This window comes from Pan paniscus, chromosome X (genome assembly GCF_029289425.2).
Source record: "Pan paniscus chromosome X, NHGRI_mPanPan1-v2.0_pri, whole genome shotgun sequence".
NCBI lineage: Eukaryota > Metazoa > Chordata > Mammalia > Primates > Hominidae > Pan > Pan paniscus.
In genome coordinates, this window is record NC_073272.2 from 100,738,820 (window position 1) to 100,765,925 (window position 27,106).

Genomic DNA, 27,106 nt, shown 5'->3' on the forward strand with positions numbered 1-27,106 from the left:
TAGTAGACCATTATGTAGTAAGAATTTTTAAGAAAGGTTTGCTGTATTAGATTTTGGGATGGTATGGATTGCTTTCAAATTTATAGATATTACGGTTTATCATCATAAATGCCCTGGACGAATTTATGTCATTATTGTATGGTTTTTTTTTTTTTTTTTTTTTTTTTTTGAGAAAGAGTCTCACTCTGTCACCCAGGCTGGAGTGCAGTGGCACGATCTTGGCTCACTGCAAGCTCCTTCTCCTGGGTTCACGTCATTCTCCTGCCTCAGCCTCCCAAGTAGCTGGGACTACAGGCGCCCGCCACCACGCCTGGCTAATTTTTTTTGTATTTTTAGTAGAGACGGGGTTTCACCGCGTTAGCCAGGATGGTCTCGATCTGCTGACCTTCTGATCCGCCCGCCTCGGCCTCCCAAAGTGCTGGGATTACAGGCGTGAGCCACCGCACCCAGCCCATCATTGTATGTTTTTGTATGTGATTGAGGCTTGGGAAATCAAGGCAAGGCCTGAGAAAAGAAAGACTAGAATTGCTTTTTTTTTCAAAGTCACAGAAGATAAGATAAATTTTTATGACCATCAAAAAGGTGGCAAATTGTAATTGTAGACCACAAGGTAAAAAGGGAGAGAAATTCATATCTGTAGCAACTTCAAAAGTTCTCTGAGGGGGGATGATAAAGATGCTGTTTTTATTTGATGATGTAATAGTTGTTATAAATTGATGTAATTTAGAGAAAGGTCTGTTCTAGGCTGATAAGTTAGGCAGTCCTGTTGAGGTATGTTTCTTGTAGAGAAAATGGCAAAATAAACTTGTACTTGGCATTCGTCTGTCTTCTGGAGACTAATCATGGTGTAGAAGCAGCTGTTGGGTTCAAAATTGGATGTGGTCATCTCTATGGTCCTTTTCATCTCTAAGCCTCTGTTAGTTCTGAACACTGTTATGTCTGAATGATTTCATGAAATCTTTTTTCATTTTGTCCCCCTCAGTGTAGTGTTCTTCAGAGTCTGAAAGAGCTATTGCAGAATTGGCTGTTGTGGCTTTCTATGGACATTCACATGAAACCTGTTACAAACAGTCCTCTGTGAGTTATCTAACGGTCTTCCACAAGAGACGATCTGTATACAAATGTTTGCATATGTTTAATAGTGTGGCGTGAAACAATTTTTTTCATGTAAATGCTTAGTAGTACTTTTTTGGAAGACTTTTTTGTGACTTTTCACTCTTCTTCCCCCACAATCCTGAAAGGAAGGCTAATTCTCTAAGTTCCTATTGTGTAAATCAGAAAGCAACCCTTATCTGCTAAATGACTTCTTTCAAGAGTTAATATAACAAAACACTAGAGAGATGAGATTAGAATTTGCAACTTTGACTTCCATTCAGTTTAACTCATTTTATAAATTATATTCTTATATTTAAAGCCAATTTTCATGATGGCTAGAAAAATCTCTAACGTAATTTTGCGTACAACTTTGTTTTTATGTTTCTGTGCTGTATTTTGGTTATATGTGTTAATTTATCTTAACTTTGGCGTTTAAAATAAGAGCCCTAAATTGTTAAATGTGTGCTTTACCTTCAAAGTAAAAGTAAAAGACTAAATTTCAAGGAACTGCATAATCAGGTTGTTTTGACTCTTTCTACCTAAAATCTTTGCCTTCTCCTACATATATATATATTTTTTGAGACAGTCTTACTCTGTCACCCAGGCTGGAGTGCAGTGGCACAATATTGGCTCACCTCAACCTCCACCTCCCAGCTTCAAATGATTCTTCTGCCTCAGCCTCCCAAGCAGCTGGGATTACAGGCATGTGCCACCATATCCAGCTAAGTAGAGATGGGGTTTATTTAGTAGAGATGGGGTTCCACCATGCTGGCCAGGATGGTCTCGATCTCTTGACCTTGTGATCTGCCCGCCTCAGCTTTCCAAAGTGCTGGGATTACAGGTGTGAGCCACTGCGCCTGGCCAAGAACCACTATTATAAAGAAATTCCACTTAAACATTTAATCTCTTCTACCTAAATTACATTAAGAATAGTACGTTTGAAATTACCTCCACCTGCCCCCCCCCTTTTTTATTGAGACAGGGTCTTGCTCTGTCTCCCAGGAGTACAGTGACGCAGTCTTTGCTCACTGCAGCCTCGACCTCCCAGGCTCAAGCAATCCTTCCACCTCAGCCCCTGAGTAGCTCTGACCACAAGCGTGCACCACCACGCTTGGCTAATTTTTTTATTTGTTGTAGAGACAAGGTCTCACTGTGTTGTCCAGGTTGGTCTTCAACTTCTAGGCTCAAGCTATCCTCCTGCCTTGGCCTTCCAAAATATTGGGATCACAGGCGTGAGCCACCACATCCAGTCTGAAATTCCTCTCTTTTACTTGTGGTTCTCCCTAACCTGCATTCCCTTCTGTGGGCTGCTGAGCCTGGACCCATATTTGTTCGTTCTCTATTCCCTGGATCAGCAGGAGATTTAACAAAATAGTAGGTTTGCATCTATAATATTTGGCCAACTTGCAGTGTAAGTCTCTGATACCCCTGAAATAGCTGCCTTACAATTTCTGTATTATCTTTTCAAAAATCTTCGGATTCCTCTTTTATTAGTGTCATAAGTTAAGGCAGACAATTTAAAAAGGAATTCTGTTTCCTAAAATTCTTATATAAATGGTGATACATGTGGATAATTTTGCTTGCCATATCAATATTTGGCATTATATAGTATAGCTCAAGTTTTAAATAATTCTTTTTATTAAGTAAGTATAGGTATAATGCCCTATTTTTATCATGTGACCATATGCGATATCACTGTCAAAAAGGGAGTAAATTGTAGTTATTTATCATAAAAAGAGAAGGGTAGAAAACTCAACAGTGGTTCTCGAAGGGGGCCATTTCTGGTTGTCACAGTGACTGGGAAGAGGTTGCAACCATCATTTAGTATGTGGGAGATGGGGATGCTCAATGTGCTTCAGTGGGTGGGAAGTAGGAGGCAGTCCTGAACAGTGAATTGTTTCATCCAAAATGCCGATAGTGTCTTGTGGAGAAACACTTCAAAAGAGGCTGTTCTGAGCAATCGTCTTTGTTTCAAATTATTTCAGACACAGTTGCCAAGTGCTACCAAAAATCATAGTTAAGATACAGTTATGCCTGTAATCCCAGCACTTTGAGAGGCTGAGGCCAGCGGATCACTTGAGGTCAGGAATTCCAGACCAGCCTGGCCAACATGGTGAAACCTTGTCTCTAGTAAAAATACAAAAGTTAGCTGGGTGTGGTGGTGCACGCCTGTAATCCCAGCTACTCAGGAGGCTGAGGCACGAGAATTGCTTGAACCTGGGAGGAGATTGCAGTGAGCTGAGATTGCGCCACTGCACTCCAGCCTGGGCAACAGAGTGAGACTCCATCTCAAAAAAAAAAAAAAAAAAAGCATATAGTTTTGCAAATAGCCAGCTGGCTATGTGTAGATGCTTGCCTATTTGAATGGTCTCCTGATCCTTCCTTGATTGCCTTGGCACTGAAGTATCATGGTGGTGGGCAGTAGTAGAGTCATCATCATCTCTGAAACTCTAAGATTATACATGTTCTTTTCCTTATGCGTAACCATTGTTGACTACCTAGATAGGAGGGCAAAGCTATGAATTCAAATTTGTAAGTCTTTTCCTAATCCATTTAACATTGGATTGAAGGACAGGGGTGAGTAGATGGATGGATTGAACTAATACCCATAGGTGCTGTAAGAGTCTCCATTCATTGATCCAGGGAGAATATAAAATAGCCAGATCTGTTTTTTGCTAGAAGAATAAAAGATGCCAAAAATTTTGCTAATTCCCTTTTAGGGTTGAATTGAATTCAAGTGAAAAAATATATATACATATATATATTTTGAGATGGAGTCTCACTCTGTCGCCCAGGCCAGGCTGAAGTGCGATAGCACGATCTTGGCTCATTGCAACCTCCACCTCCTGGGTTCAAGGGATTCTCCTGCCTCAGCCTCCCAAGTAACGGATTACAGGCGTGCACCACCACATCTGGCTAATTTTTGTATTTTTAGTAGAGATGGGGTTTCACCATGTTGGCCAGGCTGGTCTTAAACTCTCGACCTCAGGTGATCCGCCTGCCTCAGCCTCCCAAAGTGCTGGGATTACAGGCGTGAGCCACTGCCCCCAGCCAAATTCAAGTGAAAATATGTTTAACAGCATTTTAGCTCAGGAATTCAGGCAAAACTGAGTTTTGATTTGTGTACTGTAGGTTTCCTTCAATCTGTGTTGCAGTGTTACTAACAGTATAGGAAATGATTCCTGAAGTCATTTTAATGTTTATTCCTTTAAATCGCTTTTGATTTGGTTGGGATAAATTAGTTCTCATTTTTTCTAGTTTACTGTATCATTTTGTCCATTTTCACATTTTATCCTGAATATTTTCTTTTTCTTTTTTTTTTTTTTTTTTGAGACAGGGTCTTGCTCTGTTGCTCAGGCTGGAGTGCAATGGCATGATCTTGGCTCACTGCAACCTCCACCTCCTGAAGCAATTCTCCTGCCCCAGCTTCCCAAGCAGCTGGGATTATAGGCACCCACCATCACACCTGGCTAATTTTTGTATTTTTAGTAGAGACAGGGTTTCACCATGTTGGCCAGGCTGGTCTCGAACTCCTGACCTCAAGTGATCCGACTGCCTTGGCCTCCCAAAGTGCTGGGATTACAGGTGTGAGCCACTGCACCTGGCCTGAATTTTTTTTTTTTTTTTTTGAAACAGTCTTGCTCTGTCACTCAGGCTAGAGTGAGGTGGTGCACTCTCGCTCACTGCAACCTTTGCCTCACAGGCTCAAGTGATCCTCCCACCTCAGCGTCTTGAGTAGCTGGAACTATAGGCATGTGCCACCACCGCACTTAATTTTTGTATTTTTTGTAAAGACGGGCTTTTGCCATGTTGCCCAGGATGGTCTTAAACTCCTGGATTCAAGAGAGCCCCACACCTTCGCCTCCCTAAGTGCTGGAATTACAGGTGTGAGCCACTCTGCCCGGCCCTGAATTTTTCATGTCACTTTTATGTGAACTTTTTTTCTCCACTTAACTTTTAATGGAATACCTATTTTTTAATGGTTTTTATATATCTCACTTGAGAATTTTCATATCTGCTTGGAGCTTAATACTTTATTTCTCTGGTATTTACTAGTAGAGTCTGATTGCTTAGAATGTTCTATGAATTCGTCTTAATGGTTCCCTGGAGGGCTAAGTGTAGTTTTATGATTAATCACTGTGATTTTTTAAAAAGTGAATTATACGTTGGAGCACTGATAGTTTTTAAAATCCTCACCAACATTTTGCTTTATATTATTCAGCTTTAGCTTGGAAATTGTGAACACTATTGCTACTCTGTATCTGAATGTTATGGTTTCTTATTGCAGAGAGACAACTTTGGGTGGATCCATGAACTCTGTGTCTAAACTGATCCACTATGTAGGGTGGCTATCCACTACTGCAATGCGCTTGGAGAGCAACAGTACTTTCTTGCTGCACTTTATTTTGGATTTCTATGAGAAGGTAGTACACATTACATTTTCCCCATTTGGATTTATGTGAAGGCTATCCATTTTATTGGCTTATTATTTAAATTTCATGCACAACCATTAAGGTGGGCTATGATCTTATTAGCATCATTAAAATAACCTCACATTTTGAAGTTCATGATTATTTTCTCACCAGAATAACTGACTTTCATAAACAAAGTGGAAAAACAATTGCTTTTATTTAGGGCCAGGTACCACTACATTGACCTGTGTTAATACTGGCCCTAGAGAGAAGTCTATTGTTAGCATTATTTTTGTTCATCCCATTCCCAACTCCTGGCAGAAACCAAAAATATCTTGTTGTTTCTTCAGATCTCCATTTCTACCTTTCAACTGTCTTACTTCTCTTGCTACCTAGTACGCTTTTATTGTTTTATAGTATATGACCTGGACAGAACTATAGGTTGGTGCAAAAGTAATTGCAGTTTTTGCCATTGAAAACAATAGCAAAAACTGCAGTTACTTTTGCACCAATTTAATATTATCCATGAAGTATCCATTATAGTCTCACTTTTCCCAGCTTCCTCTCTTTACTAATACCTAGTTGTCTTGTGTTATGCATTTGCTTAGAAGCATGCTCCTTTGTTTTCTAGGTTGACAGCTAACTCACATGGTAAGTAAATATTATGGGACTTAAGGATAAAGAAATACTTCCTTAATCTACCCTGTCCCCCTAACTTTAAGACCTTTCCCCCCAAAAAATGAAAGATTTGAGTAATGGCCTTCTGGAAATAATCCTCTATAGTGTGGTTGATGTTTGGTGAAGTGTATTTTAAGCCAGCTTGTAGTTACTTGTTTATTTAGGAGTCAGGCATGTCCAAAGCTAATGTTATGTTATTGCTTATCTTATACTGATGATTCTTTGGGTGAACTTAGTTGAGGAGTTCTGGGGAATACTCTGTATACTGATGTTATCATTCTTCCTCCAAGGTGTGTGACATATATATAAATTATAACCTTCCATTAGTGGTATTGTTTCCTCCTGGGATCTTCTATTCTGCACTCCTCAGCCTGGATACCAGCATCCTGAACCAGCTGTGTTTTATTATGCACAGGTACAAAGCCTTTTTACCATTTTATGAAACAGTGTATTATAATTCTCTCTTCCTCTTTCAGCTATAATACAATAAATATTCCTACTCGTCTTCTGCCAGGGCCTCTGGAAATAGGAAATGTGGCTTGCTTTTGGACATGACCTTCCAATATGGGGCCATGGTAGCTGTGTTTTTTAAATCCTCCACTGCTGTGGCTACAGAATAAAAAAAAATTCATAGTTAAGGACTTGTTGTGCAATGGTACTGTTGCACTCAGCATTGTTCATTCTAATTGCTGTGTCTTCAGGAAAAATTAGTCATTTGGTGATAATTGCTTGAAGTGTTTGTAGCTTCTCTGGTAAAAATAACATTTTCTGGGCGATAAGGGGAGCTATTGCCAATTATATGAAACTGTAAGTATTATTTCTGGTCTCCTCTAATTCTTTCACTTGTGGACTGAAATTACTTTCTTCAGTCCATAAGCGTAGACTTTTTTTTTGAGATGGAGTTTTGCTCTTATCACCCTGGAGTGCAGTGACATGATCTCGGCTCACTGCAACCTCTGCCTCCCGGGTTCAAGCAATTCTCCCCCCTCAGCCTCCCGAGTAGCTGGGATTACAGGCGCCCGCCACCACGCCTGGCTAATTTTTTGTATTTTTAGTAGAGATGGGGTTTCACCATGTTGGCCAGGCTGGTCTCGAACTCCTGACCTCAGGTAATCCACCCACCTCGGCCTCCCAAAGTGCTGGGATTACAGGCGTGAGCCACCATGCTCAGCTTAGTGTAGACCTTCTTGGCATAACTTGTAGGACTATGTCAAGGTTAAAATGTTTAAAAACTAATTCGTTGTTAATAGTTCTCAGACAAGAATTTCCTGTTTATCCTTTCTGCTGCACCTTTTTTTTTACATTAGGAAAACATGTTCTATATCAGTGACTGACTGCTTTTGAGCCTCTGTTAATTTTTTTTTTATTATTTTACTTTAAGTTCTGGGATACATGTGCAGAACGTGCAGGTTTGTTACATAGGTATACATGTGCCATGGTGGTTTGCTGCACCTATCAACTCATCATCTAGGTTTTAAGACCTGCATGCATTAGGTATTTGTCTCAATGCTCTTCCTCCCCTTGCCCCCCGACCCCCGACAGGCCCCAGTGTGTGATGTTCTCCTCCCTGTGTCCATGTGTTCTCATTGTTCAACTCCCATTTATGAGTGAGAACTCTATTACATTTTTAATAGTGAAACATTGAAAGCATTTTTCATTGCTTATTTTTTATTTAGTCAAGTACACATCTTAAGTGTAAAACTTATTGAGCCTCTATTTTCACTTGAGGAGAATGTACCACAAAAGGATAAAATCCTTAACTAGACAACTGGATATTTGTGTATATGCACATTTGCATATATTTACATTTAAAATGTATGTTTTTTTTAAATTTTACCATTTCAAAGGCATTATATTCAAAGGCATGTTAAATGTTTCATTCTGTTTGTTTTTTCTGTTAGATATCGTAAAAATTTGACTGCCGCAAAGAAAAATGAGTTGGTACAAAAGGTATGAATGAGAAAGCTCTGTGTTAAATCACTGTTGTTTAAAAATTAAGTCTAGATATATATGACCTGATGGGAGTAAGAAGGAAAGGGAGAATAGGTGATAGTGACAATTTTTTATTTCTTTCCATTAGACAAAATCAGAGTTCAATTTCAGCAGCAAGACTTATCAAGAATTTAATCACTATTTGACATCAATGGTTGGTTGCCTGTGGACGTCCAAACCCTTTGGGAAAGGAATATATGTTGACCCTGAAATCCTAGAAAAAACTGGAGTGGCTGAATATAAAAACAGTTTAAATGTAGTCCATCATCCTTCTTTCTTGAGTTACGCTGTTTCCTTTTTGCTACAGGTAAGGGTATTTAACGAATTTTTAGATTTTGTATCTTAATACTGTGGTGGCAGAAATAGGAAGTGCCATAAATTTAATGTGTCTGAATTGTAAGACGTGTGTTTAGTAATTTTTTTTAAGTAACAACTAAATTTTGGGCATTGTGCTAGGCTCAGGGATTCCAGTTAATTTAAGTAAGTTTCTGTCCTCTAAGAGAGCTTGAGCTTGTAACAGAGACAGACTTGTAAACAAATTACTATAATACAGTGTGGCAAAATGAGAAAAGGTTCAGTTGTAAGAAAGATGGGGGAGTGATTAGTCCAGTCCTGCCTGGGTAGAGGTGCCATGTAAGGAAACGCTTCATAGATGTGGAAGCTCTCATAAAATCCTTCTAGACAAGATAGAAAATGTAGGTTAGTTAATAGTACAATTAGAGTCTTAGTCAAAGACTGCTGATTTAATGGATTGATATCAATATGCAGGCAGGTGGAGGAGGGTTTATGTTTGTGTGTGTCCTTTCAGGACTTCATTCTCAGCCCTGTCACTTTCAACATTATGTGTGTGTGACATGGAGAAGAACTCAAATGGTGGTATCTGAAATGCATGGATGAGACAACAGGGTGGAATTACAAATACCCTGAAAGAATTTGGACTCAGGATTCCCTTAACAGACGGGAACATTGAGAAATCTAACAAAATGAAAAAAAAGTGTGCAGGGTGGGGGAGATATTCATTGAATAAATTTTAATATATGTATACAATGAACCAGGCATTACAGTGAATAAGACACTCTGAGTGTTGTCCTCAGAGAGCTTAACATCTAGTCAGGGAGGCAGTCATTAAACAGACATCTTAGAAAAAACAATAATAAGTGATGTAATAGGGGAAAGTATAGAGGATGATGAAAAAATATAAAGGGGCGCTAAGTTCAGGATTTGCAGAAATGATGCTGATTGGAATTTTGAAGCACGAACATGAGCTTGTCAAGATAGGAGCAGAGTTTGAGGAAAAGTACAAAGATGCAGAGCAAAGATAGAACAGAAGTCAGCAGACTTTTCTTGTAGAGGGCCAGATTGTAAATATTTTAGATTTTACAGGCCACGTGGTCTGTGTCAAGAGTACTCAACTTTATCATTGTAGCATGAAAGCAGCTGTAGACAAAGCATAAACAGATGGCTATAGTTGTATTCCAGTAAAAAATTTATTTACAAAACCAGGTGTTGAGCTAGAGTTTGGGCTTTGGGCCGTGGTTGGCTGAACGCTGTGTTAGAGCCTGTCATGTTTGAGGAACATGAGGTAGAATTGTAGGGCTAGAGCAGTGATTCTACACTGGCTGAGCAGCAGAATTGTCAGTGGTGCTTCTTCTTTTTTTTTTTTTTTTTTTGAGATAGAGTCTCGCTCTGTCGCCCAGGCTAGAGTGCAGTGGTGCGATCTTGGCTCACTGCAACCTCTGCCTCCCAAGATCAAGCAATTCTCCTGCCTCAGCCTCCCGAATAGCTGGGATTACAAGTGCCCACCACCACGCCTGGCTAATTTTTATATTTTTAGTAGAGACAGGGTTTTGCCATGTTGGCCAGGGTGGTCTTGAACTCCTGACCTCAGGTGATCTGCCTGCCTCGGCCTCCCAAAGTGCTGAGATTATAGGCATGAGCCACTGCGCCCGGCCAGTGGTGCTTTTTCAAAGTGTACATCCTTGGCTGCTCCCATGCTGAGACTCCGATTTAATAACTCTAGGGTGACATTCAGGACCCACCTTTTAAATAGTTCTGATATACAACAAGAGTTGAGAGCCACTGGGCTAGACTATAACATGATAGGAGATGAGGTTCTGAAATGTAGTCAAGGACTAGATGCTGAGGAAAATAATACATAAGCCTCTGAAACCATATTGATTGATTAGAATATTTGAATAAGAATTATATTTTTTAACTACGTAGAAGAATTTCAGAAACATTATAGTGATTTTCTGATATTTCTTGTCTTTTTCTCTTTTCTTACCTTCATAATAACTTGATTTATCATACAATATACAATAACCTGTGTCAAATTAATAATATTAATGTTACTACTAATATGAGGCTACTAGATGAAATTTTAAATGTTTGCAGGTGTTTTTCCCCCTGCACTAAATCCTTCTACAAATGTAAGGTGCACATACTGTATTTTACATGCAGTTAGGTACATTTGTTGTTTCTGTTTGTTTTCATGTTTTACAGATTGCCTTATTATTATTTTTTTTTAAGACAAGTTGTCATTCTCACTCTCTGTCCCCCAGGATGGAGTGCAGTATCGCAATCTCGGCTCACTACAGCCTTGACCTCGGGGGCTCAAGTGATCCTCCCATCTCTGCCTCCCAAGTAGCTGGGACTACAGGCATGCGCCAACGCTCCTGGCTAGTTTTTTTGTATTTGTAGGGATGGAGTTTCGCCATGTTGTCCAGGCTGGTCTCAAACTCCTGAGTTCAAGCGAGATGCCTGCCTCAGTCTCCCAAAGTGCTGGGATTAAAGGTGTGCACCACTGTGCCTGGCTGCTTTTTTTTTTTATTTAATTTTATTTTGAAATATGTAAAAATTTACATAATTCTATACTATGAAAATCTCACTTCTGTCCTTTCCTCTTCCATCTTTTACCATCTTCTGCCTTGAGATAACCATTTCTATTGCTTTTTGTTTTTTCCATCCAGTGTTTTCCTTTCTTTAAACTTAGTAAGCATTGTTTTATAATCTGTATTTGATAATTCCAATGTCTGAAGTTTTTGAATGTCTGTTTCTGTTGCCTGCTTTTGTGTGTGTGTGTGTGTGTGTGTGTGTGTGTGTGTGTGCGTGTGCGTGTGTGCTTCTTCCTCATACTGCTTAGTTTCTTTGTGTGCCTGGTTATCTTTGACGATGTGCTGGATACTTGGAATATTATTTTATAGAAATAATTTGAACACTGAAATGATATATTTCTGCACAGAGGACTTTTCTTTGCTTCTCACTGGTACCCAGTGGTGTTCTTTGTCTGGTACTACCCTAATCCAAGTTCTGTGTCTGAGATTCCCTGAACTATAGGAGGTTAGACTGCAAGCTTGTGAGAGGACTAATTTACTTCTGGTTATGTCTTATCTTGAAGGTATAGCCCATTGGGTTTCCAAGTTTAAAGTGGGGCATGATTTATAAGAGTTCCCAATTTTGGAAAACCCTGTGCTCTGAATTTAATTACCTTAGTTCTTTGAGACCGTGGAAGTACAGTTCACTTTGGTAGCAAATTCCTCTGGATTGGCAAATTCCCTCAGGCCAAAAGTGATTTTGAGTATTAGACTTACTTCTTTGGGTTATCATCTTCTATATTTTGGCCTTGTAACTCATTACCGTAGCATTAGCACCTTGTTACTTTAAAAAAAAATCTACCTTTTGTTATGGAAAATGTCAAACATAACAAAGGTAGAATAGTATGATGAAGCCAGGCACGGGGTGGCTCACGCCTGTAATCGCAGCACTTTGGGAGGCCAAGGCGGGCAGATCACTTGAGGTCAGGAGTTTGAGACCAGCCTGGCCAACATGGGGAAACCCCGTCTCTACTAAAAGCACAAAAAAATTAGCCGGGCGTGGTGGCACGTGCCTGTAGTCCCAGCTACTCAGGAGGCTGAGGCATGAGAATCGCTTGAACCCAGCAGGCAGAGGTTGCAGTGAGCCGAGATGGCACCACTGTACTCCAGCCCAGGTGACAGAGCAAGACTCCATCTCAAAAAAAAAAAAAAAAAAAAAAAAAAACAAGAACAACAGAAAACAAATATACAGTTCAATGGCTTTTAGTTTGTTCGTAGAGCTGTGCATCCATCACCATCATCAATTTTAGAACATTTTCATCATTCCCAAAAGAAACATCACACCCCTTAGCGATCATTCCCCAGGGCCTCCCACCTCCCAGTCTTAAGCAAACACTAATCTACTTTATATATCTATGTATTTGCCTATTCTAGAAGTTTCTTTTTTTTGAGATGGAGTCTCGCTCTGTTGTCTAGGCTGGAGTGCAATGGCGCGATCTTGGCTCACTGCAACCTCCGCCTCCCGGGTTCAAGCTATTCTCCTGCCTCAGCCCCCGATAGCTGGGATTACAGGCACGTGCCACCATGCCTGGCTAATTTTTTTTGTATTTTTAGTAGAGACGGGGTTTCACCATGTTGGTCAGGCTGGTCTCGAACTCCTGACCTCGTGATCCACCAGCCTCATCCTCCCAAAGTGCTGGGATTACAGGCGTGACCCACCCGGCCCGGCCTCTAGAAGTTTCAAATCAATGAAATCACACAATATGTGGTCTTCTGTGACTGGCTTCTTTCTTTTTCTTTTTTTGAGACAGTCTTGCTCTGTCGCCTGGGCTGGAGTGCAGTGGTGCCATCCCGGCTTACTGCAACCTCTGCCTCCTGGGTTCAAGCGATTCTCCTGCCTCAGCCTTCTGAGGCATGTGTCACCATGCCCTGCTAATTTTTTGTATTTTTAGTAGAGACAGGGTTTCACCATGTTGGCCAGGCTGGTTGGTCTCTAACTCCTGACCTCAGGTAATCTGCTTGGCCTCCCATAGTGCTGGGATTACAGGCATGAGCCACAGTGCCCGGACTGGCTTCTTTCACTTAGCATATGTTTTCAACATTCAGCTATCTTATGGCATGTATCAGTACTTTATTTGTTTTTACTGATAAATAATATTCCTGTATATAGATATGACACATTTTATTCATTTATCAATTGATGGACATTTTTGTTATTTTCACATTTTGGTGATTATGAATAAGTATTCTTGTAAAAGGTTTTGTGTGGACATATGTTTTCATTTCTCTTGGGTATATATACCTTTGGTATATATACTTAAGAGTGGGAATACTAGATCATATGGTAACTCTATGTTTAACCACTGGAAGAACTTCCAGACTGTTTTCCAAAGTAGCAGCACCATTTCACATTCCCATCAGCAGTATGTGAGGGTTCCATTTTCTCCACCTCTTTCCTAACACTTTTTATCTGTTTTTTTGGTTCTAGCCATCCTGGAAGTGTGAAATGGTATTTCATTGTGGTATTGATTTGCATTTGCATGGTAGCTATTGATGTTTAGCATCTTTTCATGTGCTTATTGAACATTTATATATTTTCTTTGGAGAAATGTCTATCAGACTCTGCTCATTTTAAATTTTTAAAAAAGTTTTTATATTTCTTGTTCTTTTTTTTTTTTTGAGACGGTCGTTCTGTAGCTCAGGATGGAGGGCAGTGGCCAGTGGCACAATCACAGCTTACTGAAGCCTTGAACTCCAGAGCTCAATTGATTCTCCCACTTCAGCCTCCTGAGTAGCTGGGACTACAAGCGCACGCCACCACTCCTGACCGTTTTTTGTAGACAGGGTTTCACCATATTGCCCAGGCTGGTCTGGAGCTCCTGGGCTCAAATGGTCCATCCAGGTTGGCCTCCCAGAGTGCTGGGGTTACAGGTGTGAGCCACCATGCCTGGCCCTTTGCTCATTTTTTAATGAGTTTATTTGTGATTTTATTATCAAGTTATAATGGTTCTTTTTATATTCTAGATACAAATCCTTTATCAAATATGTAATTTGCAAAAGTTTTCTCCAATTTTGTGGGTTGTCTTCACTTTTTTGTTAATGTCTTTTTATTTACAAAGGTTTTTAATTTTGATGAAATGAAATTTCACTTTTTTTTCCTATTGCTTATGCTTTTGTTGTCAGAGCTTAAGAAATCACTGCCTAACCCAAGGTTACAAAGATTTACTCCTCTGTTTTGTCTGAGAATTTTATAGTTTTAACTCTTATATTTGGGTTTTTTAAATCAATTTTATCTCTTGTATATGTTGTGATTTAAGTATACAACTTCATTTTTGTGTGTGTGAGTACACAAATGTACCCACACCATTTGTTGAAAAGGCTACTCTTTCCCATTAAAATGTCTTGGCACCCTTGTCTAAAATCAATGGACCATAGATGTATGGACTCTTAATTCTATTTTATGGATCTATATGTCTATCCTCATGCCAGTAAATGCTGTCTTGATCCGTATAGCTTTGTAGTAAGCTTTGAAATCAGAAAATGTGAGTTCCCCAACTTGTTCTTCTTTTTCAAGATTGTTTTGGCTATTGTTGGTTCTTTGAAATTCCATATGAATTTTAGGACCAGCTTATTAATTTCTATAAAGAATCCAGGCCGGGCATGGTGGCTCACACCTGTAATCCTAGCACTTTGAGAGGCTGAGATGGGTGGATCACCTAAGGTCAAGAGTTCAGGACCAGTCTGGCCAACATGGTGAAATGTTGGGCATTTCTCTACTAAAAATACAAAAGTTAGCCAGGCGTGGTGGCACGCACCTGTAATCCCAGCTACCAGCTACTCGAGAGGCTGAGGCAGGAGAATCGCTTGAACCCGGGGGGCGGAGGTTGCGGTGAGCTGAGGTCGTGCCACTTCACTCCAGCCTGGGCGAAAGAGCAAAACTCTGTCTAAAAAAACAAAACAAAACAAAACAAAACAAAAAACGGATCCAGCTGCGATTCTGATAGATAATGGCTTGTAATCTGTAGAAATTTGGGTAGTATTGCCATCTTAATAATATTAAGTCTTCCAATGCATGAACATCATATGTCATTCCATTTATGTAGGTCTTCAGTTTTTTCAACAATGTTTTGCAGTTTTCAGATTATAAATTTTATACTTCTTTGGCTAAATTTATTCCTAAGTACTGTGTTTTTTGATGTTATCATAAATGGAATATTTTTCTTAATTTCAGTTTTGGATTGCTTATTGCTATTATATAGAAATGCAATTGATCTGCACCCGTATATTGATCTTATATCTCATAATGTTGAACGCATTTATTAGTTTTTATAGCTTTTTGGTATATTCCTTAGGATTTTCCATATACAAGATTATGTCTTCTGCAAATAGAGAAGTTTTGTTTTTTCCTTTTAAATTTGAATGCCTTTTCTTTGTCTTGCTAATTGTACTGCCTAGAACCTCAGGTACTATGTCAAAAAAAATGGCAAGAATGGCCACTTAATCGTAGGGAGAAACATTTCACTTTGTCGTTTGTCAGGTTGGGGAACTGCCCTTCTATTTCCAGTTTGTTGAGTGGTGTTTTTTGATGGAATCTCGCTCTTCTTGCCCAGGCTGGAGTGCAGTAGTGCAGTCTTGGCTCACTGCAACCTCCACCTCCCGGTTTCAAGCAATTCTCTTGCCTCAGCCTCCCAAGTAGCTGGGATTATAGGTACCCGCCACCACGCCCGGCTAATTTTTGTATTTTTAGTAGAGATGGGGTTTTACCATGTTGGCCAGGCTGGTCTCAAACTCCTGACCTCAGGTGATCCGCCCACCTCGGCCTCCCAAAGTGCTGGGATTACAGATGTGAGCCACCACACCTGGCCGAATGTTTTCTATTATGAATGGGTGTTAGATGTTGTGAAACCATTTTTCTGCATCTATAAACATGGTTTTGTGGTTTTTGTCCTCTATTCTGCTGATATGGTATATTCCATTAATTGAGGTTCATATGTTTAACCAACCTTGCATTCTTAGAATAAATCCTGTTTGGTGATGGATAAAAATTCCCTTTTACACATTACTGGGTACTTTTTTTGTTTTGTAACCCTCTATAGCACACAGGCTTACTAAATTCAGGAAAGGCAACCAAAAACTCTTTTTACAAGTCTTATAGATTCTTGGAAACAAACAGATTTGACTATTGAAGAAAAAATGTTAAAGCATATAAGTGACCAGTTTAGTTTGGAAAATAGCTCAGGCTAGATTGTCATGTAAGACTTTTATGATGTAATGTTGAACTTCATGAAGACAAGTGAGTCAAGTGCAGTCATAAATATTTGCAATGATAATAATTATTATGATGATGCTAATGTTTTGCCTTGCCTTTGTTTAATAACTTATCCTCTTTTTTTTTTTCTTTTTTTTTGAGACAGAGTTTCACTCTCGTCACCCAGGCTGGAGTGCAATGGCATGATCTTGGCTCACTGCAACCTCTGCCTCCTGGGTTCAAGTAATTCTCCTGTTTCAGCCTCCTGAGTAGCTGGGATTACAGGCACCCGCCACCACACCCAGCTAATTTTTGTGTTTTTAGTAGAGATGGGTTTCACCATGTTGGTTAGGCTGGTCTTGAACTCCTGACCTCAGGTGATCCTCTGGCCTCCCTAAGTGCTGGGATTAAGGTGTGAGCCACTGCTCCCGCCTTATCCTCTTTTTTTAAGTACCACAATATACATTGACTCTTTGATTATCAAAGCAGTCCTGTGAGGTTGTAAGGTTAGGCACCATTATTCCCATCTGGAAGGTGAAAGGAATAGCCTCAGGAAGATTGATTTATTGCTAAAAGGGAAAAATAATTAACAATTATTTATTTATTTGTTTATTTATTTATTATTTTCAATGTTTTATTTCCATAGGTTTTTGGGGAACAGGTGCTATTTGGTTACATGAGTAAGTTCTTTAGTGGTGATTTGTGAGATTTTGGTGCACCCATCACCCGAGCAGTATACACTGTACCCAATTTGTAGTCTTTTATCCCTCACCCCCTTCCCACCCTTTCCCCAAGTCCCCAGAGTCCATTGTGTCATTCTTATGCCCTTGCATCCTCACAGCTTAGCTCCCACTTATGAGTGAGAACATACGATGTTTTTTTTTTCATTCCTGAGTTACTTCACTTAGAATAATAGTCTCCAGTCCCACCTAGATTGCTGCAAATGCCATTAATTCATTCATTTTTATGGCTGAGTAGTATTTCATCGTATATATATATGCCACAGTTTATTTACCCACCCGTTGATTGATGGGTGTTTGGGTTAGTTCCATATTTTTGCAGTTGCGAATTCTGCTGCTATAAACATGCATGCACAAGTGCCTTTTTTTGTATAATGACTTCTTTTCCTCTGGGTAGATATCCAGTAGTGGGATTGCTGGATCAAATGGTGGTTCTACTTTTAGTTCTTTAAGGAATCTCCACACTGTTTTCCATAGTGGTTGTACTATTTTACATTCCCATCAGCAGTGTAGAAGGGTTCCCTTTTCACCGCATCCATGCCAACATCTATTTTTTAACTTTTTTTATTATGGCCAGGAATTAACAATTATTGAAGACTTATGACTCACCAGACTTGGACTATAATATACATATATGTGTTAGGCCTCTAAACTAGTTATCACTATCCCTGTTTTACAGGAGAAGAAGCTTAACTCAAAGAGGTGGAGTAAATTGACCCTAGATCAGTAACAAGCAAGAGAGGACACTGGGGCTGGGCACTGTGATGCATGCCTGTAATCCCAGCACTTTGGGAGGCCAAGGTGGGAGGATTGCGTGAGCCCAGGAGTTTGAGACCAGCCTTGGCAATATAGTGTGATCCTGTCTTTACATAAAATTTTAAAAACTTAGCTGGGTTTGGTGGCATGCACCTGTGCTCTCAGTTACTTGGGAAGTTGAGGTGGGAGGATTACATGAGCCTAGGAAGTCAAGGTTGCTGTGAGCTGTGATTGCTCCATTGAACTCTAGCCTGGGTGACAGAGTGAGACCTTGTCTCAAAAAAAAAAAAAAAAGGACTTTTTTTTGGTTGTTTCATTTTTTTTAATATGGGGTATTCGTATGATATTTTGATACAGCATACAATATATAATGATCAAGTTAGAGTAAATGGGATATCTATCAACTCAAACACTTACCATTTTTTCATGTTAAGAACATCCCCAATCTCTTCTAGCCACTTTGAAATATACAATAAATTATTACTTATAGTCACACTACTGTGATATTAAACACTAGAACTTATTCCTTCTATCTGACTGTATTTTGGACCCATTAACCAACCTCTCTTCATACCTGTCCCCCACCCGCTTCTCCCAGCCTCCAATGACCATCATTCTACTGTCTACCTCCATGAGAACCACTTTTTTAGCTCGCACATATGCAGGAGAACATGCAATGTTTGTCTTTCTGTGCTTGGCTTATTTCATTTACAATAATGTACTCCACTTCCATCCATCTAGCCACAAATGACGGAATTTCATTATTTTGTATGGTTGAATAATATCCCATTGTGTATATCTACCACATTTTCTTTATCCATTCATCTGTTGATGGATACGTTATTGTTAGTTTAACAAGAATAGCATTGAATCTGTAAATTGCTTTGGGCAGTATGGCTTTTTTTTTTTTTTTTTTTTTTTTTTTTTTTTTTTTTTTTGAGACAGAGTTTTGCTCTTGTTGCCCAGGCTGGAGTGCAATGGCGCAATCTCCGCTCACCACAACCTCCGCCTCCTGGGTTCAAGCGATTCTCCTGCTTCAGCCTCCCGAATATCTGGGATTACAGGCACGTACCACCACGCCTGGCTAATTTTTGTATTTTTAGTAGAGACGGAGTTTCACCATGTTGACCAGGCTGGTCTTGAACTCCTGACCACAGGTGATCCACCTGCCTCAACCTCCCAAAGTGCTGGGATTACAGGCATGAGCTACCGCGCCTGGCTGGAATGATTTTTAAGTAGGGTTGTAAAGTGGTCTGAGTTGATGTGATAGAGATCACTTTTTTTTTTTTTTTGAGACAGTGTCTCGCTCTGGCACCCAGGCTGGAGTGCAGTGGCATGATCTCAGCTCACTGCAACCTCCGCCTTCCAGGTTCAAGTGATTCTCATGCCTTCACCTCTCAAATAGCTGGGATTACAGGCTTGCGCCACCAAGCCCATCTAATATTTGTATTTTTAGTAGGGACGGGGTTTCGCCATGTTGGTCAGGCTGGTCTTGAACTCCTGACCTCAAGCGATCCACCTGCCTCGGCCTCCCAAAGTGCTGGGATTATAGGCATGAGCCACCATGCCTGGCCAATAGAGATCACTTTGGCTTCTTTATGGAGTATGGGGTTATAAGAAGAGGCTCGAGTGGAAACAGGAACACCAATTAGGTGGCTACTGCTGAAGTCTAGACAAGAGATATTGACAGTGATTTGTATGAAAGGGGTAGTAATGGAAATTGACAGAAATGGACTGCTTTGAGGTATATTGCAGTGGTAGAACAGATGGGACTTGATGATAGTTTGATTGGAAGTGGGAATGAGAAAATGACCCTTTTTTTTGAGACAGAGTCTCGCTCTGTCGCCCAGACTGGAGTGCAGTGGTGCGATCTCGGCTCACTGCAAGCTCTGCCTCCCAGGTTCACGCCATTCTCCTGCCTCAGCCTCCCGAGTAGCTGGGACTACAGGCACCCGCCACCACGCCTGGCTAATTTTTTGTATTTTTTAGTAGAGAGGGGGTTTCACCGTGTTAGCCAGGACGGTCTTGATCTCCTGACCTCGTGATCAGCCCACCTCAGCCTCCCAAAGTGCTGGGATTACAGGTGTGAGCCACCGCGCCTGGCCTTTTTTTTCTTTGTGAGATGGAGTTTTGCTCTTGTTGCCCAGGCTGAAGTGCCATGGCATGATCTTGGCTCTCTGAAACCTCCGCCTCCCGAGTTCAAGTGATTCTCCTGCCTCAGCCTCCCAAGTAGCTGGAATTACATGCATCTGCCACCGTGCCCAGCTAATTTTTTTGTATTTTTAGTAGAGACGGGGTTTCACCATGTTGACCAGGCTGGTCTCGAACTCCTGACCTCAGGTGATCCACCCGCCTCGGCCTCCCAAAATGTTGGGATTACAGGCATGAGCCACCGCACCTGGCTGACTCTTTGGTTTTTTGACTTGAGCAGTTGGGTTGATGGTGGTTCCATTTATTATTAAGAGGAATACTGATGAGAGAACAGGAGAGGTTATTTTGTTTTGTGAGGAGGACAATTTGAGAATCAAGTTCTGTTTGACCTGCTTAAATTTGAGATGCTTGTTAGATATCCAAGAAAAAAATGTAAGTAGTCAGTTGGGGCTTGGTGTTCAGAAGAGATGTTCAAGCTAGAGAAATAAATAGAATATGGAATTCATCAGTGAGTAGTATATTCATCAATTTCAAAAACTTTTTGTTCACTTTCCTGCTTCTAAGAGATCAGATACATCGTTGTGATCATTGTCAGTCAGGTAGGAATCATGGCATATTTGTCATTTGCTATTGGAGTGTGCACAGGCAGACTGCCAGAATCAGACTTTGCAGGATGGATGTCAGCAGCTTGGGGAAAAAATCTGGAGACAATATTGGAGCATTGTTGTAATCCTCAAAAACCCAATGATTTGGAGGGAGGGAGGGCAGAAGCAGTGATTCATACTTGTTAATGGACTTTCCTGAAGCAGGAGCCAAAAGTAGTTAGCTTTACATAATTGAGACCCCAGCACCCTTAGCTTTTAGTTCTTTTTTTTTTTTTTTTTTTTTTTGATGGAATCTTGCTCTGTTGCCCGGGCTGGAGTTCAGTGGCACTATCTCGGCTCACTGCAACCTCTGCCTCCCAGGTTCAAGCATTTCTCCTGCCTCAGCCTCCCAAGTAGCTGGGATTACAGGTGCACGCCACCATGCCTGGCTAATTTTTGTATTTTTTTTTTTTTTAGTAGAGATGGGGCTTCACCACATTGGCCAGGCTGGTCTCGAACTTTTGACCTTATAATCCACCTGCCTCAGCCTCCCAAAGTGCTGGGATTACAGATGTGAGCCACCATGCCCAGCCTAGCTTTTAGTTCCTTTAAGAAATGTATTGTATATTTCCAATAGCCAAGAGAGGACTTTGAATGTTCCCACAGCAAAGAAATAATGTTTACAGTGATAGATATGCTAATTACCATGATTTGATCATTAAACAAAGTATACACATATTGAAACATTGCACTGTACCACATAGATATGTACAATTATTATGTGTCAGTGAAAAGAAAAAAGAAATGGTACATAACCAACACTCTATGGCACAGAGGATGATGTGTGAAAAAATACAGACATCCCACAACTCAGAGGAGTTGTACTCTGAATAGAGGGGTTTACTCTGAATATGAAGTTTTAGAAGTACTTTCACCATTTTGTTTATATTTACTATCTTATGTTTATAAAAATGATATATGATAAAAACCTGCCTACATCTGAAACAACTATTTTAATCATCATAACAATTCTGTTAAAAAGGCATTGTGTTATACATAGTTTATTTATTTAAATAGAGACAAGGTCTCATGTTGACCAGGCTGATCTTGAACCCCTGGTCTCAAGAGATCTGCCCGCCTTGTCCTCCCAAAGTGTTGAGATTACAGGCATGAGCCACTGCACCCGGCCTGTTTTACATAGTTTAAGAGTTTTCACTTAGCAATAATTTTTAAAATGTTATTTCTTAAAGCTGATGGATATTTGAAAGGAATCCAAGAGTGATGGTAGGAATAGAACTTTGCAAATGAGCAAGTGAATTGCCATCTTAATTTTCTGATGATTTGTACTAACCAAGTATTTCTATCACCATATCTCCCCACTTCTTTTTTGTTTTGCTTTGTTTTGTTTTGTGTTTGTTTGTTTTTAAGGAAAGCCCAGAAGAAAGGACAGTAAATGTGAGCTCTATTCGGGTAAATAAATTTACTTTCATCATGTTGAGGGATTTCATACAGCTTAATTTCATCAAGAGAATTTATACCTTTCCTTTTTTCCAAACCTTAAGCCTGCTGCCTCCACAAAGTCAAAATGAAGTGTTTGCCTTCCAAATTCATTCCAGTGACTTTAATGTGAATTTATTGGCACTTATTCTTTCTAGTCTTATCTAGGATATAACTTTTGATAGTTACAGTTGCATGTATATAAAGTATGATTGTAATGAAATAAAGTATGATTTGTTACTGGTGTAACAAAGCCATACATAGGCTGGGCATTGTGGCTCATGCCTGCAATCCCAGCACTTGGAGTGGTTGAGGCAGGAGGATCTCTTGAGGCCTGGATTTTATTTTATTTTATTTTTTTTGAGAAGGAGTCTTCCTCTGTCCCCCAGGCTGGAGTGCGGTGGTGTAATCTCGGCTCACTGCAACCTCTGCCTCCCGGGTTCAAGTGATTCTCCTGCCTCAGCCTCCTGAGAAGCTGGGATTGCATGTGTGTACCACCACGCCTGGCTAATTTTTGATTTTTTAGTAGAGAAGATGTTTCTCCCTGTTGGCCAGCTGGTCTCAAACTCCTGACCTCAAGTGATCTGCCCGCCTTGGCCTCCCAAAGTGCTGCGATTACAGATGTGAGCCCCCGCACCCGGAGGCCTGGAATTTGAGACCAGCCTGGGCAACATAGCAAGACCATGCCTGTACTAAAATTTTAAAAAATTAGCCAGGCATAGTGGCGCGTGCCTGTGGTCCCAGCTACTTGGGAGGCTGAGGCAGGAGGATTGCTTGAGGCTGGGAAGTCGAGGCTACAACGAGCTGTGATCACTGCTGCATTCCAGCTTGGGCAACAAACAGAGCAAAACCGTATCTCAAAAAAAAAAAAATATATATATATATATATGTATATATATATAATTATCTCATTATGAAAAACTGCTATTTACACATTTAATATAGGCAGTAATATAATAATATCTGCTCCTATGTTATCTCCTAGAGTGTGAGAATGATGACACATTTCCATTGCACAGTACTTAAATTTCTTTGCCAACATAATAAAATGGACGTTTAGCCCTTGGAATTGGGTACTTTCTGGTTTAAATGTTACTTAGTGACTGAGCTCATTTCCTCCCCGAACTAATTTTGATATGTGCATGTGGGATGCTGCAAACTCTTCCTAGGGAAAGAGGAGGAAATAGAGAAAGAGCATAGTAAAATATTCGATAAGTAATTTTCCTTTTTCTGTGCCTGCAGGGAAAGAAATGGAGCTGGTATTTGGACTATTTATTTTCACAGGGGTTACAAGGCTTGAAACTTTTTATAAGAAGTAGTGTTCATCATCCGTTCCCAGAGCAGAGGGCATAAACTGCAACAATCAATATTAAATGAATGTTGACATAAACTGAACATACTGGACTAAACTCAATCCTCATTGCTAGAGCAAAGTGGCTCATCTTGAGTTCCCATTTTCATTTCACTGACAGACTGCCATCGTCAAGGAGTACTCAGACTGGCCTTCTGTTCATGGCTTAGGAGAGCCTTGGTGTGCCTAACTGATTTTTCAAAATTTAGATTTTTTTAGCCTACCAGTGAAAAATGACCCCTTCATCATCAGGCTCTGCGTTCTACCAAATTGTATGTAAAAAGACACATCTGTTTCGTGGTAGGATTTTTTCACATTTTTGGGTACTATGAGCTGCATTGATGGAAGACAGCAGGCAATATGTGGTGACAGTTAACTCACAGACATAAACATGCAAAATACTTTGCTGTCTCTGGGGATATTGCCATTTTTCTTACTGTGAGCAACAGCACCAACACCAAGTTAACAGGATGCAACATGTATGACTCTAAAAGCCCTAAGTAGTTGGTAACTTCCTGGGCCTTCAATCATAGCAATTTGATGAGGGAAGGAAGGGGAGAGGATTTGTTGGGTAATCAAGATATTCCCGTATATGTCTGATTTCATGGAACTGCTCTATTTTGTTTGTGTGTATTGTATATGTATATATGTATGTGTGCGTGTATGTGTGTGTCTGTAGCTTCAGTTTTTAAGTGTAAGGACTAAATAACTGAAATTTTACTTTCAGAAGGAATTCTGAAGTTTTAAAAAAGTTAATAATAGCTAGAATATCTTGCTGAAAATGTACTATAAAATTTTGCCTGCTGGGCGTGGTGGCTCACGCCTGTAATCCCAGCACTTTGGGAGGCCAAGGTGGGTGGATCATGAGGTCAGGAGTTCGAGATGAGGCTGGCCAATATGGTAAAACCCTGTCTCTACTAAAAATACAAAAAATTGGCCGGGCATGCCGGCACGTGCCTGTAGTCCCAGCTACTCAGGAGGCTGGGGCAGGAGAATCGCTTGAACCCGGGAGGCGGAGGTTGCAGTGAGCCAAGATCGCGCCACTGCACTCCGGCGAGACTCTGTCTCAAAAAAAAAAAAAATTACCTCAATGCTATTGAATAACTCTCCCTTCTAGTAAAATTCGTATCATTTGAGAAGAATCAAGCTGAATTAATTTTTGTCTTTAAGGATGCATACTTGGGGTTCTTTTTTTTCCCCATTTAAAAAAACAAACCCTAAACTATATTATTGGATGGCGTTCAGACTAGAAATCCCACTTGTCCATTGACTCATTAATTGATTCAATAAATATTTATTGAGCTCCTTTCTCTGTGCCAGGTACTCTTCTGTGTGCTGGTTATACAGTTGTGACCAATACAAAGTACCCGGGTTTTTGTTTTTGTTTTTGTTTTTTGAGATGGAGTCTCGCTCTGTTGCCCAGGCTGGAGTGCAGAGGCATGATCTCGGCTCACTGCAACCTCTACTTCCTGGTTCAAGCAATTCTCCTGCCTCAGCCTCACGAGTAGCTGGGATTACAGGCACCTACCACCACGCCCAGCCAATTTTTGTATTTTTAGTAGAGACAGGGTTCCGTCATGTTGACCAGGCTGGACTTGAACTCTTGATCTCAAGTGATCAACCCGCCTTGGCCTCCCAAAGTGTTGGGATTAGAGGTGTGAGCCATTGCACCCAGCCCAAAGTACCTGTTTTTATGGAGTTTACGTTCCAATGGAGAAGACAGACAATAACATATATCAAATGCTATAAAGAAAGGGCAGGGAATAGGGATACAATGTGTTGAATTTTGTCAAATGCTTTTTTTGTATCTTTTGAGATTATCATATGGCTTTTGTCCTTCATTCTGTTAACATGATATATCACATTTACTGATTTGTGTATACTGAATCATCTTTGCATCCCGGGATGAATCCCACTGGGACAGAATGTGGAGAAGGTTGAAACTTTAGATAAGATGGTTTGGGAAAGCCTGTTTGAAGAGATGACATATGCAGAGGCCCCAGTGAAGTAAGCATATGAGTCATATAAATATTTGGGGAAAGAGCATTCTGGACAAAGGTAAAAAACAAGTGAAAAGGCCCTAAAATGTTAACTTACTTGGCATGTTTGAGGAATAACAAAGAGGCCAGTAAGGTTACAGCATAGTGATTAAGAGAGAAGAATGGTAAGAAGTGACATAAGGAAGAAAGCCAGGTCCTTATAGCCTGGCATGGATATGTAAATGGTAAGCAATCAGATTGAGAAGAGGAGTGACATAATTTGATTTACCTTTATGAAATATGGAGCTACAATGTCAAGGTTAGACTGAAGAAGATTAAAGAGGAAAGCAGAGACTGGTTAGGTTATTATAGTGTCCTAGGTAACAGTTTTGGACAAGTGTGATAAATGTTGAGGTGGGAGGGGTTAGAGGTTGGATTCAGGCTCTGTTTTGTAAGTAGAGAAGATAATGTCTGCTGATAGCTTGGATATGAGGAGGAAAAGGAGAGGAGTAAAGGATGACTCAGATTTTTGACCTGTCAATTGGGTGAACTCTGAGATTAAATTCTGTTTTGGCTATGTTAGGTTGGAAATGCTGTGTAGGCAATTGGATATCCAAGTCTGGACTTCAGAGTACAATTTGGGACTAGAAAATTAATTTGGGAGTCATTAGGGAATAACCATGACTTTGGATGAGATCACCTAGTACAGCTAGAGAAGAGAAGGTAGCAAAAGACAGAGACCTAAGGTATGCCAGCATTGAGAAGTAGAGGAGAAGAGGAACCAGCAAAAGACTGAGAAGGACCCACCAGTGACCTAGAAGAAAAATCAGGAGGCTGGTATTCTGGAAGCCATCAGAAGAAAATGTTTCACAAAAGGAAGGTAGTATTGAATGGTGTGAAATGTTACCTATATACCTGGAAAAAAGCAACTTCAGCTGCTTTTTAAGTAAATGTGATAGTTTGTACTGCAAATAACTTTCCATATTGCTTTTCAGATCATGATATTTTGGTCCTTAAGATCATGTAGAACTTTCCATTGTGAGAAGGGAGTTGATTATTTTATCATTAAAGAAACTTTTCTAAACTTAAATTTATGAAAAATAATTTTTCCCTTAGGTTTGTCTTTTTGTTCAATAATGATTCCCTGGGTATCTTTTTTTGCCCCACAAATAAAATACTTAGACATACCTGGATACCTTTTTTTGTGCCTATTTCTCTTTTAACTTTTTTTTTTTTTTCTTGAGACGGACTCTCACTCTGTCACCAGGGTGGAGTGCAGCGGCGTGATCTCAGCTCACTGCAACCTCTGCCTCCCGGATTCAAGCGATTCTCCTGCCTCAGCCTCCCGAGTAGCTGGGACTACAGGCACGTGCCACCATGCCCAGCTAATTTTTGTATTTTTGGTAGAGATGGGGTTTCATCATGTTGGCCAGGATGGTCTTGATCTCTTGACCTCGGGATCCACCCGTCTCGGCCTCCCGAAGTGCTGGGATTACAGGCATGAGCCACCGCGCCCAGCCCTCTTTTAATTTTTTAACTCACTTAAGATTATATGGCAGTGCAAATAAACCAAATATAGTTATCTGAAAACATATTTTTTGAAGATTCTTCATGGCAAAAACCATAATAGTTAAATAAAGAATAGCTATTTTGCTTTGGTGCAAAACATGTCTAGAAGATAAAAGAAATGGAAAATTTGGTTTATTATTGCAGTTGTAAAAAAGTATTTTCTTTACCCAGTGTTTGTGTAGAATTGGTGGCATTATTAATATTGACTTAATGTTCAATACTAAAGAATACTAAAGTTGCT

General features: G+C 40.1%; 1 protein-coding gene across 6 annotated transcripts in view; it reads left to right on the top strand.

Annotated features, from left to right (window-relative positions):
- Positions 1 to 26,489, top strand: part of CENPI (centromere protein I) — a 68,684-nt gene extending 42,195 nt beyond the window's left edge. For 5 of the 6 annotated variants that reach the window (XM_034949464.3, XM_008962750.4, XM_003810404.5 and 2 more), the window contains 7 exons: positions 983 to 1,077; positions 5,384 to 5,519; positions 6,476 to 6,600; positions 8,087 to 8,135; positions 8,266 to 8,484; positions 21,898 to 21,939; positions 23,209 to 26,489. In XM_034949464.3, coding sequence (XP_034805355.1) covers positions 983 to 1,077; positions 5,384 to 5,519; positions 6,476 to 6,600; positions 8,087 to 8,135; positions 8,266 to 8,484; positions 21,898 to 21,939; positions 23,209 to 23,319 — 777 coding nt within the window. In that variant the 3' untranslated portion in view covers positions 23,320 to 26,489. The remainder of the gene's footprint in view (positions 1 to 982; positions 1,078 to 5,383; positions 5,520 to 6,475; positions 6,601 to 8,086; positions 8,136 to 8,265; positions 8,485 to 21,897; positions 21,940 to 23,208) is intronic. The other variant, XM_057301086.2, reaches the window with a different exon arrangement.
- The last annotated feature ends 617 nt before the right edge of the window (positions 26,490 to 27,106 follow it).